This window comes from Notolabrus celidotus, chromosome 7, assembly GCF_009762535.1.
Source record: "Notolabrus celidotus isolate fNotCel1 chromosome 7, fNotCel1.pri, whole genome shotgun sequence".
NCBI lineage: Eukaryota > Metazoa > Chordata > Actinopteri > Labriformes > Labridae > Notolabrus > Notolabrus celidotus.
In genome coordinates, this window is record NC_048278.1 from 25,943,954 (window position 1) to 25,960,150 (window position 16,197).

At 41.3% G+C, this 16,197-nt stretch overlaps 1 protein-coding gene across 4 annotated transcripts in view; it reads right to left on the reverse strand.

The window, feature by feature from the left end:
* The window catches only part of lrba (LPS responsive beige-like anchor protein), a 231,454-nt gene that overhangs the window by 134,689 nt on the left and 80,568 nt on the right, over positions 1 to 16,197 (reverse strand). For all 4 annotated transcript variants that reach the window (XM_034687798.1, XM_034687799.1, XM_034687797.1 and 1 more), the window contains exons 30-33: positions 8,586 to 8,752; positions 6,775 to 6,859; positions 6,389 to 6,522; positions 5,588 to 5,649 (exon numbers count right to left, since the gene is read on the reverse strand). In XM_034687798.1, the coding sequence (XP_034543689.1) occupies positions 5,588 to 5,649; positions 6,389 to 6,522; positions 6,775 to 6,859; positions 8,586 to 8,752 (448 nt within the window). The remainder of the gene's footprint in view (positions 1 to 5,587; positions 5,650 to 6,388; positions 6,523 to 6,774; positions 6,860 to 8,585; positions 8,753 to 16,197) is intronic.

A 16,197-nucleotide genomic window follows, 5' to 3' on the forward strand; every position in this document is an offset into this window, starting at 1 on the left:
AGACAAGACGAGCTATAGACTCTGAGTAGAAAAATACTAACAAAAGACAACTTTGATACATACAACTAAAATATATGGAAACTAAATGTTGGTGCATGAAATAAAAGTGCCATTATAAAGAGTAAAGAAATTAAGGTAACTGTGCTGTTGAAGCTTCAAACTGGTTCTGTCGTTTCTTAGATTCTGCTATCGATTGTGTGCAGCATTAAGATGATGCACTCTCGACTTGCTCCCTGACTGCAGGGGTTTAAACTTCTATGCCTCCGCCTCTTCTTCCTAACCTGGAGGTCAGAGGGTCGAGGGGTCAGGAGGAGCCAAGTGTTTCGGGAAGTCAATGTCTTTGTCCCCCGCTGGCTGGGAGTGAGAGGTGCCCATCTGTTAAACAGGTTAACTCTGGTGGGACCGGCCGGGAACATATGATAATTTGTGCTCATTGGATTAGCGGGTTAACATTGCTGTTATTGAATTACTATTAAAAGATTATCTGGATCAGTCCTTCAACAAAATTCAGTTTGCTCTGTATATGCAAGCAAGCTACGTTCAATAAGCCAATCAATCAAAACAATAACCGAACACAGGATCATATAACAGTAAATGTCATGTGACCACACTAAGTTAAGGGACCCAATTTTTGTTATCAGCATTGCAGCCAGTTGTGGTTTTATTTTCCAATGTTTTCTGTTGCAACCTAACTAAACTTGGGCAAGATATCATGTTAATGTTAAGCATGTAATTCTTCCCAAGTTTAAAATTCTAGATTAGCGTGCAAACATGTTAACATTTGCTTATCACAACAGCAGTAGCATGACATTGCCAGACTACACTGGATTAAGAATATGAGTCACTTGTTTAGTGGATCAGACACCTGAACAGTTAAAGAGAAGAAGAAATATCGAAATGGAGGAGCATTACTTTCAGCGTAAAATATGTAAGTGTCACATGTGGATCTATAATGTATACCTGCTGATGTGTACAGAGGAGCAGTCTATCCTATCTGGGCTTGACCATCATGAAAGCGGCCCCCTCCACCCCACTTCTCTCTCCCCCCCTCCTTCCACTCCAGGTACAGGAAGCATTTCTGATAAATGGCAGAAGGATGGATGGGCTGACAGAGGGGCCGGACAATAATGGCTGATCTACAGGACACAAATGCAGCTACTGAGGAGATTTATGGGCCTGTGCGAATCGCAGACTGTCCAGTAACCGATGAGATGATTTCTCAAAGCGCTGGACGGACTGCAGCGAGCGCAAAGGGAGAGCTCTTCCTCTCATCCCAGCGCATCATTTATTAATCAGATGTTTTGGGTGGAAGCCACTTCAAGAAGTGCACCCAGGAAACAGCGTGCTGGTCGTAAACAAGACAAAGATGGGAGAAAACAAGTGTGAGAGTGGAAGTGTCAAGGTATGTGGGACAAAGGAGGAGTGCTTCTTTAGATCTAAGACTCTTTGTGAATGTGGATCACAGAAGAAAACCAAGATTATTTCCATGTAATATACAAAGGCCAATTTGAGGAAGTCACATTCAATAAACTAGGAGGGATATTAGGTCTTGATATCAACTGTATAACAAACGTTCAGCTGTGACTTCAAATCCTCTTACTAGCACCAAAAGTATCACATATCTATCTAAGTTTAACCAAGAAAAGACAACCATGTCATCAAGTAGGATGCTCTAGTGCTGAAAAATGAAACAAAAGCTGCAGTTCCTTGAGTGTCCACTTGAGGCTGGCTCCAAGAGGAAGGGAAACTCCATTGGAGCCCATATTGAAGGGTTCATTCTTACAGCGACATGTAACATGTTTACAAACCGGTACAAAAAACTGCCTTTGCCTTGCTCTGTCATTCGTGACAAACAAACTCTACGGTTTGATTATATTACAGAGAAGAGTTACGCATAAATAGCAGTATGATGATTGGACTGAGAGGTGGGAGCTTATTTCGACTTGGCTAAGCTACGGCCTGAACTTCACCTTTTCTGGTTTCTAGTTCAGCTGATATATGGTTTCAGTTAGCATTTCCGGTATAGCGACCACCATCTTTGAGCTTCATGACACCTCCTTAGAAACCAATGAATGACATCACTAAGACTACATCCATGTTCTATATTTATACTACTGGTTGAACTTGTCAAGAAAGCGCTTTAAAAAGAACAAATACCAAAATGCTGCTCTTTTCATTCTTGTGATCTTATTATTGTTTTATAATAGGAGTTTGCATTATAATAATACGATTTCTGACGAATTAATTCCCTTATCACAGATGCACTCTACAGGAAGGGGCAGAGCTGCCTCTTTTTCTTAAGGAGGCTCAGATCCTTAGACATCTGCAGTAAGATGCTGCAGATGTTTTATCAGTCTGTGGTGGCAAGTGTGTTATTATATGCAGCAGTCTGCTGGGGAAGCAGTATAAAACACAAGGATGCGAGGCGACTGGACAAACTAGTGAAAAGAGCTGGCATGGTGATTGGAACCAGGTTGGACTCACTGGGGGCTGTGGTGGGGAGAGAGATGCATGTAGAAGAAGCTAGAGGCCATTCTAAATTACACAGATCATTCACTTCACAACTTCTTTGTGGACCAGAGAAACAGCGGCAGTGGACGGCTCATCTCTCTGTGCTGCAGGACTCAGAGACACAGAAAATCATTCGTCCCTGCAGCCATTAGGCTTCATAACTCTCTAACCAATGGGAGATGAGCTGACAGACATCTGAATTACTTGTTTTATGTGATTTTTATAATTTTATCTGCAAAACAACTGAATTTCACTTAGGGACAAATAAAGTTAATTTTATTCTATTCTATTCTATTCTAATTCTAATTCTGGGTAGAGCTTGAACAATTAGTCAAGTAACAAAAATGTAGCCGGGACGACTTTCATGAAACGAAAAGGTATCTTTATCTTTCCATTCAATATTTTAAAGCTACCTTGAGGAGCATCTTATTTCTTTGCTGTTCTTGTTCAATGCATGTAATTAGTGTTTTCTAACAAATTTCACACCCAGCTTTTTTTAAACAGTCAAACATCTGACTCAGTCTGGATCTTTACTAAGGTAAATGCAAACAAAAAGCCTGTTTCAGCTGTGTGCTACACTCGCCCCGTCTGACACCAATCCCAGGCATCACAATAACTACTATAAAGGAGAATCAATGTTCTTCCTGATGGCCTCCACCGTTTTTTGTAGGTCTTACAGAGGTATCAGTTTTAATTTCAGTCTGTTTCATAACCAGCCAAAAACTCCTTATAGTTGCTTTAAACAAAAAAGTCAACAACATAAAATCACTAGTTCCAGTTTCTCAAATGTGACTTTTTCATCCCAGAAATCAATCTAAATACGTCAACCTGTGCTGATGAACTGGTAATAAAGTAATAAAAAGTCTTCAGAGCTTACACATAGCCCATTGAATTAAAAACAGTCCATGTGCAGTAGTTGGCAGCTCTCTCTTACATCATGAGCAGTACTCTGTTGGAGCTACAGTATACGATGATCATTAATCCTCATTTTGTATATTCAGCAGTCCTCCAGGATCAATATTAAAGCGGAGAACAAGGCAGAAAGACACCCCAACAGTTAATGTCTGATCAAAATGGTCCTTTAATTGGGAGCAGTGTTGTAGTTGTTTGAAAACGGGGCACTATCAAACAGCGGTTTACAATCCCCTCCTCAATACCGAGCTGATGTGGCCGCCAATGTAACTTTCATAGCATCCCTGATTAAAAACTGCTCTGTGGTCCCTCGCCTCCTGACCCTTCACCCCGGCTCCACTCCATCTCAAAGCACAGGGAAATTAATTAAAATTTCACAAGAGATGGTATCGCATCGCATCTCCGATTTAGGAGTAGGGCTGGATGGGGGGGGGAGAGAAAAAAAATCAATCAAAATCATCTCAATCTACTCCCTCAGCTGTTTGGCTTGAAGGCACGAAGGAGCTACAAGATGGCCACAGAGGCACTTCCTGTGTGAAGATTGAGAGCTTCCTGTGCCGGAGGGCCCAACAAACTTTGCTAAATAACGTCATCAATCACAGCGCTGGCTCACTCTCACTGCCCCACAAGGAGAACAAACACACAAATAATTATACATGTAGTTTAGCCCAGAGGAAAGTCTGTCCCTGTTTCCCCCTCTTTTTTTTATCCCCAGTGGAAAGCAGCCGATCACCCCCACCTTCCTCCATGCTTCTCTTTCTCCCTTTACACAACAATAAAATTACATTTGCATTAGCTGTGAGAGAATTTGGTTGGATGATTTATTGAAGCAATCAACACTATGCTAGCCAATCCCAGGTCCCTTCGCTGAGAACGAGTGTGTGTGTTTGTGTGTGTGTTGTGCAGATTGGGTGGGGTAGAGAAAGGAAGAAATAGCTTGGGCCAGGACCAAAGGGAGAAGCGAGGTATGAGCCATGCAGCGCAGCAATCACCAAGATTCTGCCTTTGATTAGATTAGCATTAAACAACACCCTGACAGATATGACAAATAGGTGCATTAGAACCCGTCACTCTTCTCGCTCTGCTTTTCTATCTAGCTCTCACTCCTGCGATTCCTTCGTCTCTGGACATTAAAGAGCTCACATTCCCTCCCTGTGTCCCACTAGCGCAAATCTATGCACGGCCACTGACATCCAAACAGATGTGTAATCTGACTGTATTACCTTTTTAAAGAGAAGAAGCCAAGTGAATAATGGGAACCAAACTGGATAGGGGTTAAAAGGGGGGGAGAAGATGGAGGGGGAAAAAAGAAAGATGACAGGCGCTATTTCTTTGGGAAATAAAGCTGATAAAAAAGCGGCGCGCAGTGGTGAAAGAGGCGTCATTAATCAGATGTGTTTTTGTATTATTGGAGATCTTTGTTTTTCATGGGCTGTTTTAAATGGTAAGGACACAAAAAAGAGGATGGAGAGGAGTTATCATCTTTTGTCCTTGTCTCATGATGTGTGTATGTATTTGTGTTTGTTACATTACGAAAACAAATGCTTCTAGACTGAATAAATACAAAAAAAAGAGACGCATTTCGACATAAATGTAAAGTACACCATCACTGTATTCTGATCTACACAGTAATTTAATAGTCTTCAGCAGCTTTGTTTCTCCTAATGCTAAGCAGCCTTCCTGGAGTGATCTATTGACATCCCAGATCATTGATCGGCCCACGCCTGCTTATGATCCCTGAATTAGTATTCATGAATCCGGCAGAAGCTAAATAAACTTGGCAACAAAACACCCACAAGACAACAAAGACGAGAGGGATAATCAATGCAAAGCACCATCAAATCTACATTATCCCTCCTCATCAGTTTGGCCAGGCCACAAGGGCCCAGCTCGTGGGTCAAAGGTGACATGGACAGGTCGACCACCCTTGACCCTCCGACCAATATTTGCGGCCGGAGATGCCTTCTCTCCGGTTTCTCTGCCCTCGCTCGAGGTTGTCGAGGTGATTGTGGAAAAGGCAGACGAGGTAGTGTGGAGGGGAGATAAGGCCCTGTGGACGGCTCACTGTCCACTCTGCGCTGTGGATTTACTGCACTCAAGGTGAGCCTGATAAATCAGAGCGGGAGGACAGGGGCCAAGAAGAAGATATAGATGCCAGACTTGCCTGTGAACACAGAAGCATGACGAGCTCCACCACTGAGCTGCTGGACTTCATGCACACCAGGCCTGCAGGAAAAAAAAAGAAACACAAAGAGTCAGTTAAAAATGCTCTTTTAACGATAAACAAGTCTTTCTTCTTTGTGGGTGCGTGCGTGTGTGTTTGTGTGTAGCTCATATGTGTTTCCACAAGTACCAGATTACCTAACCTTGGGCCATCTGCAGGGCACTGATAGTATTGATGGCCCTAATGAGCCGACATGATGTTACTGTAAACTAATACATATTTGGGCCTTGTATTACAGCCTCGACCAGGCCAGCATATGTCCCATTGATCCTTAATGGTGAGCCCTGGGCTTTCAGAGGGCAGGGGGCCACTAGAGTGTCCAGAGTCTGCTGCACAGACGGGAAGAGTCCGGAGTACCCTTTGGTCTTTTTTCCGTTGCTCTTCATATGACACACACATATACACACACACAAATATGCACACACCTCCCCCTGCCCTCTCTTCAGGCCCCCATGCAGCTATCAATCAACTTTCCATTTTGTTTGGTGGCAGCAGACATCCCAAACACTGCTATTAGTGGCCTGGCCTCTGACCCGGACCCCTAGAAACCTTCAGCACGACCAGCAGCTCCTGGCTCCAAGCGCACTCATCACAGTATTAGATTAACAGCATGAATATGTTATTGCATTATAATGAGAAAAACAATAAAAGAATGAACCACCCTTGAGGATTTTGCAAGGATGCAGTGAGTCAATGTGTCCCCTTTTCTGAAGAAACTGTATCTGTGATGTTCACACTTACTAGTGCCCTCAATGAGGAGCTCTTGCCCATGGCTGCCCAGCAGGGTCCGAGAGAGGAAGGGGGCAAAGTCCACAAAGATCTCTCTGAGTAGGGGTGCTGCCTTCTCCAGAGCATGCTCCAGACGCTCTGATATACTGGAGATGCACAAAAAATGCAGAGGTAAGGGAATACAATTGGCATAAACTCTGCAACAATCTAGGAAATTTAATTACACAACATCAGTGAAATAACTTTTTTAATATAAGGACAGGAGAAAAGAAGCAAGCAGAGCGATCAAGCTGGTTGTGTTTATTTATGTACATAAAAAGCTGACTCTGTGTGCTTGGTGGCGTGCATGTGTGTATGTAAGAGAGAGAGAGAGAGAGGGAGAAAAGAAGATGAATCACCTCATATTGGGGGCTGTGTTCTGGGTCACAGGGGAGAGAGGGGGGACAGATGGCAGGCTAGCGCTGGCTGGAACCTGGCCGCCTGCTGCAGGGAGAAACCAAAGAACTCTGTTATTAGTCTGGATGTTGGACAAGAATAAGACGCTACACACACACACACTCACTCACACACAAATTCAGAGAGCAATACATTATACGAGCAGGGTAGCACCATAAACCGGTGTGGAAACATGCCTCTTATGAAATAACACAATGGTCTACATTCAAATGTATAGGATAGCAGGGATTTATGGTCAAGTAGGGCAAGTGGGGGTGTAATTTTATGGTTAGATAGTGGTGTGATGTACTCTCAGCACAGTATGTCTTCCTTATCAATTTACAATTCAGTGGTTTTCATGATGGAAACCTCTAAAATGTGTGGTGAACAGCTGATAATGTTTCAGCTGCCTTCATTTTGAAAATTATACCATCTTTTTTTGGGGTGTTTTTCAAACTCAGTCATAAATCAAACACTTCCATGGTATTCAATATTTAGTCTGAGTAAGCCAATGAATAAATATTTTCTGTGATTGCACCTGCGTGAATGTTGAGTGTTGAAAAATGCTAACTATTTCTTCAAGATGTTTTCCCTCATTAAGTCATTACATTCCAATTTACTCCTCTGGGCTGTTTTTGTGACTGTTTCATTATACAGCTAAAAGGTGCTTTACGACTTCATTCTGGAGACAAGGTACAAAGTCCGTGTTTGATTGATCTGGCAGTAAATTCACTTCCCTGTGGCTCATAAATAAGCTAATGCCCAGCTGAATATGGAGGAGGGGGATTCCTCTGGTGTTTCAGCGGGCTTGTTTTTCCAGCCGGGACAGTCTCCGAGCAGGGATAACTCTTTAGGAATGACAGACAGTGCAATGAAGGCTGGAATGTGTGTGCATATATGTGTGTGTGTGTGTGTGTGTGTGTGTGTGTGTAAGGTGTTAAGCAGCACCATGTGGGCCTGGTGAGAGTCCCCCTCTCGAGCTGAAGTAGCTCCTTCAAACAAAGAGGAGTAAATGAACGTCTCCATTAGTCCTCCCACTGCCCCACTAAAACACACACGCTCACAAAGCGTATTTACTCAACGTTGCTAACTGACACGCAGCGCTGTATGCAAATGGCTTTAACAGTTATTACTAACACTCAGGCATTCACATACACACTCCCTAACCTGATTTTACAGTGAATGCACGACCTCCTAAAACACACAAACGACATTCTCTGGACTCTTAAACTCACACTTACTCCTCAATGAAAAAACATGACACTATGAATCACATTCACAGAGGCAGAAAGGTGACAGGAAATCCCTCCAATCATAATTATGTCACTGCTGAATGAGAGGCAGTGTGCAGTAAAAAAAAGAAAGGAATGACTTTAATATTTTATTGTGTCTAAAATGACTTTATTTTGAATAGCAATAAAATAAAAAATACTTTAATTTTATTTTTATCTCTCATATCATTTTTGCTTTTTTCATGTTTAGTTTTATTTTGAAATTCTCTCCTTTAGCTTTATAACAACCTGAATTATTGCTGCCTTAGCAATTACAGCTGAATGAGTGTGCATCTCACATTTCATGCTGCCTTCTCAGTCCTCTGATAACTGGATTACATTATACAAGCACAGCAGTATTATTGTGCCAGACACACAGAGAAGCAAACTCTCTCAATAAATATTGACTTTTTCACGGCAGGCTCACACAGGCCATGACTAACATGCTCTCACACAAACAATGCTCTTCTTCTTCTTCTTTTTGTGGGTCTGTGTGTACTCACTTGCAGACTCTGCAGAAGTGCTCTGAGAGGCATCACCAGAAGACACCACAGCTACACTGTCCATGGGTGTCCCGCCAGACACAGATGCAGCAGTGGCTGCTGGGACAGGGGTGGAAGCGCTTGGAGATGGTGTCACGCCCGCTTTCTTGGGTACAACAATGACACTCCTGAAGAGAGATGAGATGAATTATTAATTTAAACCTCAACTAGACAGAGCTTTTGTAAGATGAAGAAGCTGAAAAAGTTATTCATAGCCAGCCTCATAATACTCTGAGGTACACAGAATGAATGATGCAACATAAACCTTATCATTGATCCATTAGACTGGAGGATTATTTACAGTGTAAAGCCACTTAACTGGCTGAAAATACAAATCAGTAGACACATTAAGGTACCACAAAGCAAGCAGCTACCTGGTGCTGGTATTTTTCCATTTTGAGTCCAGAAGTAAGTGTATTTGTGTGTTCGCATTTGCATTTGAAGCAAGCACTCTAAAATGCAACAATATGCTGGGGCACATATTGTTTTAAACGTTTTTCATGACCTGTGCCGATTAGGTTTGAATATTGGCAAGAACCTCACAATACTTGGATCACAATACGATAGTAATTTCCAGGACAATCTGTGATTTTCCAGGACATTTTACTTTTTCTCCCATTTTCCAGGTGTTTTCAAGTACTGGACAACTGGTAAACTGTTTTCCAGGTTTTCCAGGATGCGTGGGAACCCTGAGTAAGGTTGAAAAATATTGCCCAGGAACTTGGCTTAATTTTTCACAGAACAATAAAACTAGAGCCAGCATTGTTTTGGCCTGAACGTACATCCAAAACAGTTCTCTCTATCAAAAGGACAGCTCGTCCTTATGGGTAAACTTCTGCTCCTAGCGAGGCGATGTATACTGTTTCAGCGGATTCAGAGGAAGTCTCCATCGGCCATGCAGTGGTACAGAGAAACATTCAAGGCTTTTCCTATGGAACACCTCAGTGCTAAATTAAAAGGCAATGGCAACCTATTTTATAATATTTGGCAACCTTTCATAGATAATCTTCCCACTGATCTGGTTGGCTTACTACAGAAAGGGTGCCCACATTTTATCTTCAAAAATACCTCATTTTGCTTTGGCATGTAATTTAGATAGATAAGATTGTATCTGATATGATATATGTTATTATGACCCATGTATGTTATTCTTGTTTTTATATGTGTATTTTTATTTTTATTCAGTAATTTGACTACATCTGTGCTGTCTTTTTTCTGTGTTTATGTGTAAAAATGAATAAAATATATATACAAAAAATAAAAAAGTAAGGTTGAGCTAGCTAGGTATTATGTTTAAAGAAAGTTGGTCTAAATGACAGTTTCAGGCTTTCTAGGGCAAATTCTTACCTTTACTATCACTAAAATGACTTGGCACACCTTTCTTAATCTGTTGTGTACGATCCCTAACCAATGACAGCTATCTTACAATTCTAAACACAGCTATCTGTGCAATGATAACACTGCTGCTTCAGACGGCCCGTCCAGCAGAGTAACAGGAAGTGTTTCTCGTACTGATGTGGTACAAGTGAGTGGAGTTCAATTCCCATCCGGAGAACAGCAGATGGGAGGAGAGCAGCATGCAGATAAGCTGTCAGTTTAGGCCTAGGCTCTGACAGACCACTGGCCATATCAAAGAGAGCCTGGCCCCGCTTATCAGTGCTGACACAGGGGGGAGAGGGGTCTAATCACTGGCTACTGCTCCCTCTCAGAGACACAAACCTCTGCAGGATTACCGAGATATGCGAGCATACATGAAATGAACAAGATCTGAATGAGTAAAAAAACAGCAGAAGAACACAGACACCCGTGCAAACATTCCTGGAGTTTGTGTGTGTGCGTGGTTTTCTGAACACACACAAAAGGCATGGTCGGGTCTGGCTCCCTGTGGTGCAGACAGATACCTGGCTGCAGTATCAAAGACTGCTCTCAGTTGATTTAAGGCAGCTGATCAGATCTATTAAAAGTAACTGTGAATGTTAAATCCTGACAGTTGACCTTTGCCTACAGCTCCAAGGGGCTCGACTGGTGTGTGTAAAATGTAAACACACGCTGAGAAGGTCCAGAGTGCTGCATAAAAACTGGAGTAGTGATGGAGCAGAGAGAAACGGGTATTGATATTCTTGAAGGGGTGGAAGTTTCTGGAGACTTTTTCCGGCTCTGATACGGTGGTATCAGGGAATGAGGGCAGCGCTGACATGAAGCACCCCGAGTGTGAACAGCAGGGGAGAGAGATGGGATGACAGAGGACCCCTGGTGTGTGTGCAGGGAAGATGTGTGAGTATAAATATTTGAATATATGCATATAAGTGTACAAATGAATGCGCAAGTATGTACGAGTGTGCCAGTGAGAAAGTTTGTGTATGTGTTTGGCCTTCCATCTGTTCCCCAGCAAAGGCCCGGTGAATTATTCAGCAGGTCATTAGCCACACTTATCATGAGTGGGCCGCCCCAGTCGATTAATCAGCCGTCAGCGGCCCCACTCAACCCACAAACAGGAGCCCAGGGCTGAGTGTGTGTGTGTCTGTGTGTCTGTGTGTGCGTGCTGAATTATTTAAAGGCTTTAACCTGCAACAGATAAGTGCAGTAAACACTGTGATTCCAGTAATCTCTGCTATTTCAGGTAAAACAAGTGTGAGAATGAGTGAGAGAGTATCAGAGGTGTGTGTGTGTGTGTGTGTGTGTGTAAAAATATGATTCTCAAGAGGGTTAACCTCAGAGACCGGTCATGTGAGGGAGGGGAGAGGACACCCAGAGGAGCTTTGATCTCCTGTTTCACCCTCATTTAATGCAACCCTGTGCATGTCCAAAATGTTATTCACTGAGCAGACACAGATTCATTTGAATGAAACACGTCTTTCAAATCATCTCTAATAAAGTCCATCACATCTGAAGTCACTCCAGCTCTGATTGGACACTGATGGCTGGTGTGGGAGGGGCATGACCTCAGTGTCATCAGTGATTAATGAGTGAAGAAGCTTGAACTGAAGTGTTGAAGAGTATGAGAAAAGCAGTAATTTTAATGTTTTTCATTTGAGTTTGTGAGAATGGTGTGCTGGTCGTGCATGATGTTTAGATCAGAAACTCATTTGATTGGTTGTTATTAATGCAGAACAAATGGCAGGCATATTTTTAAAAGTAAACTTAAGACTTACCTTTTGAATCTAGCTTTTAATTTGGAGTAATCTATTTTTAGACCTGGACTGCATTATCATTTTTATTATTTTTATTATTATTTTAACCATTATTATTTGAATCATTGCTTTAACATATATTATCTTATTAAATTATTTATTTATCTATTTATTTCTTGTATTCATCTGATCTCGTTAACACTACCTTATTTTTAACTTTTCTTTCCACTATTACTTATTTTGTTAATTTTACTGTATTGATTTTATTTTATTTTTAAATATTTTATTTACAACCATGCCTTTTCTAATTTTACCATTGCTGTTGTTTTCTGTCTCTCTGTTATTCAGTGAAGCACTTTGGGCTGCATGTTTTTATGTATGAAAGGTGCTATATAAATAAAGTTGAGTTGAGTTGAGGTCTAAAAGTGACATTGAATGGGCTCCAACATAACGTTCAACAATGTTAAGTAAAACTAGTTGTGCTATGGAACTGATTGATTTTGTTTCTTTTGTATAACTATTTCTTAATTTCTACTTGTATGTTTTTTTTTTTTGTTTTTTTCTATTTTACTTTTACATGTTCAAAATAAAGACATCAAATCAAATCAAATCAAAGTAATCACATTTACTCATGTCGCTGTAATTTAGCACTTTTTTCTACCTCTTTGAGTAGAACGTAGAATCTGTACCTTTACTTCAGTATTTTCCATGGGATGTAATGTACTTTGCTACATTTTACATCCCGTCTGTTACTGAGTGAAAAGATAAAAGGATACAAGCTTTCCATCAACAGCGTGACTGCCAGCTGATTGGCTCATTTCTACCACTTTGGGGTCAGGTGAACTAACATGTAGCGGATTTGAGGAACACATGACATCACAACAAGAAGGACTTTGGTAAAGTTGAATTTAGTATATTTATAGATTTGTCCAACCCTGGGTCAAAGGTTAAAAAAACTCATCAGCAGATCATTGCCATTACAAAATCCACATCTCGTGCAAGATAGATGCAATAAAAATATCAAATAACTTCACCCTGGATAGTTCAACCAAATCCCTTCACACATCTATGGTATCCTATTGGTTTTACTTCAACAATTCATCTTCTAAAATGTGCTCTCTGGCATATGCACATTTATTTCTGTCATTAAAAAGTACTTTTATTATATTTTTACAGATTTTTCTGACAGTATTTTTATTTCAAATTTTAGATTTAGATTTAGGTTTCTATATGTATTGCCCTTGCTGTCTTGTTGAGTACCGCTATTCTAATCACCACGTCAAATTCCTTGTGTGTGTGAGCTCACTTTCTTCAATCTTAAATCTTGAATCTTGAACAATTAGAATGGGAAGACATGCTTTTACATTAATAGGAGGTTAAATCTTACTTTTTAACCCCCCAGGTTAAAAACAAGTACTCAGCACTCAGTATTTCATTGCTTCATTTTAACTTGCTGTTACTTTTGATTGTTGATTTTATGTATTTTTTGTGTTATTTTATTTATTGTGTTTTTAATCCTTCTGTTAAGTGACCTTGAGTGTTGAGAAAGGCGCTTTTAAATAAAATGTATTATTATTATTATTAGTAGTAGTAGTAGTACTTAAATTACACTTTAAACAAAGTACATTTTACTTTGATTTAAGTTTATTCACTGGTATTTTTACAGATAGTTTTATTTCCACTTATGTAAGTTTTAATTGAAGTCACTGTACTCTAACTTGAGTTGAATATTTTCGCCAGTAACTCTAACCAACTGAAGTCCTTTGCCACATTGAAAATGTATCTAAATAAAACAAAAAAAAAAGCCAGATTTTTACTGCCATACACCAAATCAAGGTATAGAGAAGCTGATTAGCCTGAAGGTTTGGTGCAGAATCAATATCAGGTGCATCACACTGTGTGAACTCGGTGTATACCTCATGCTTTCACAGAGCTGAAAACTTCATTCACAGAAGTTAACTTTTCTAAGTGTCATTTAAAAAGTGAAAGGGAGGGATGGAGGCCTTCCTTTTCCCAGTTATGTTTGTGTCTGACATGCTTAGCCTCTTCCTAAGCAGCCCATTAACAACACTTAAACATCAACTCATCTGTACATTGCCCCTCACATGCATGCAGAGACTACTAGCAGGAATGCAAACAACTGCACCATGTATATCCCAACGTCTAACACACATAGTCTGCAGGACCATGCGGCCTAAATCACCGGCTTGTACAATGACACTGTTTAGTTCTGGTTAGTGTCAGCAAATATTTGCAGACTGGCTGTCATAACAGGGGCACGGCTGAGAAATGGATGGGAGAAATCCAGCAGGTCTCAACTGGCAAATAAATCAGAGGGGATACTTCACCCCCTGACCAGCCCCCCCAGTTTTTATCTGGGGGATCCCGACTTCTCTCATATGCTGGACTCGTAAATTCAGCCCTCTGGGTGAGAGAAAAGTTGCTGTGTTTTGGCAGGAGATGTCAGTATAGAATGTCAGCTCTGGCTTGTGCTGATGTCACTGGGAGACTTACTGGTTTGTGGGAGATGCTGGGCAGTGATAGAAGCCACAACAAGATAATAAACATGTCTTCATGTATGGTGGGTGGAATTGTAGAGGGTAAGGACTAGAGACAGAGCGCTGATATGGAGGGGTAAACTGAGATAAGAGGATAAATATAGGATTAAAGTCAGTGAATGAATGGATTGAAGGGCAGATTTGACTGAGAAGCATCTCTGCTCAGACAGAGAGGTTTGAGTTTGGGGAGAATTTAGAGGGAGTAAGTATTGCATGACTGCATTCATTAACCCTGAAAATGTCACGTGAAGTATCCCTAAGTTAAGCTCTGATAATTATTCAACGTTTAGGTCACTGATCAAACAACATGGCATTGGCTGGATCAGGATTCCTAAAGTTTTGCTGCAATTTGGCGCAATTTTAGATGTTAACACACCGATACAATTTCTTCTTTACACTCGTCTCCATTGTCAGACTGACAATTTTCTTTCCATTTTCAAAATATCAAATATTTGAGTTTTAAAAAATTACATAATGGAGGGGAATATATCACTTTTTACGTTGATGGTTTCTCCTCAGGACATCCTAATTGGATGCTTTTTATTTTGTAATCAACTTTTATGGGATAAGGGCGAGAGGAGAAGGCTTTTAAAGTTATACTCAACAAAGCAACTAGTAAGCAAAGTGTATGCACAGCATGATATTGCCTAATTGTGTGCTACCGACCTTCAGTATTGTTCAGGAAGTCTTAAACCTGGGTGCAGATTTAGCCTGATGGTAAAATCTCGCGCCCATGTAGTGGGCATTCCGGGTTAAATTCCAGCCTACGGCCCCTTTCCCTTGTCTTTTCCCCACTCTATCTCCCAGTTTCCAGTTCTAATGATGTCCTCTCCTCTCTATTAAAAAGGTGAAGAGGCCCTAAAAATATAACTTAAAAAAAAACCTGAGTGACTAGTTCCATCTACGTAAATCAAGCATCTAATACTAATTTCTCCAAAGCTCGAGCCATTTCCTCAAAAAGCACATGTGCTTTGACCAGGAGAGCTCAGTTGGTTACGTTAAATAATTTAGCCTTGGTTTTATTTTGAAATATGCATTTGGGACTGCATTTTAAAGATTTACATCCTCAGTTGGAACCCTACAACATGGGACCATCAGGACCAGAGGGAAAGACGATGAGAGCTTGGGATTTTTATGGGACGCATTGGCCATAATAGAAATGAAATCCTCCACTGTCATGCTTAAACTTGACCAAAGATTAAAGCTGCCAGACAGTATTTCAACCAAAGTTTTTTTAGCTTTAGTTTTATGAGTAGTATAAAAATAATAAAGATCAATCAGTAGCAGCCATACAGTGTTTTTACGTTTGAACACCCTCATGTTAAGCTTCTATCTTCTCATAAACAGAAGCTGGGGAGAAGTTTTGCCATCTGTGCCTGGTCTCTCCACCCTGCATGAAGAGGCTCCCATAGGCAGCAAGCTGTTAGTCTATGCTCTCCAGCTCTCATGACGTCCTCTCTTCCTACTGAGTGTGCTCAGCGGACAGGAGCCAGTCTAATCCCCCTGATATGAGGAGCGCCCTGAGACCTGACAAAGCATTCCTCAGATAAAGACACGCGATCACAGAGATGCCGTGGAATTCCCACAGTTGGGGGCAGGCAGACTGACTAAGTGTGTTTGTGAGAGACAGAGAAAGAGAGAAATGTTTTCTTCAGTACATGAGAACTTTGACTTGACATCACCCCCATAGAGACTTCTTCCCCCCCCCTTTCCCCCCCCATCACTCTCTCTCTCAGAGTCCCTCTCATCCTCGCCCCCCCCCCCTCTGCCGTTTGTGAACGCCTGTCTCAGAGGCAACACTTCAAATGCAAACCAGACCAGTGACCATCCTCTCTCACCTGGGCCCGTCTGTGGCTCCAGTACCCTGCTCTGCTTTTGAAGCCC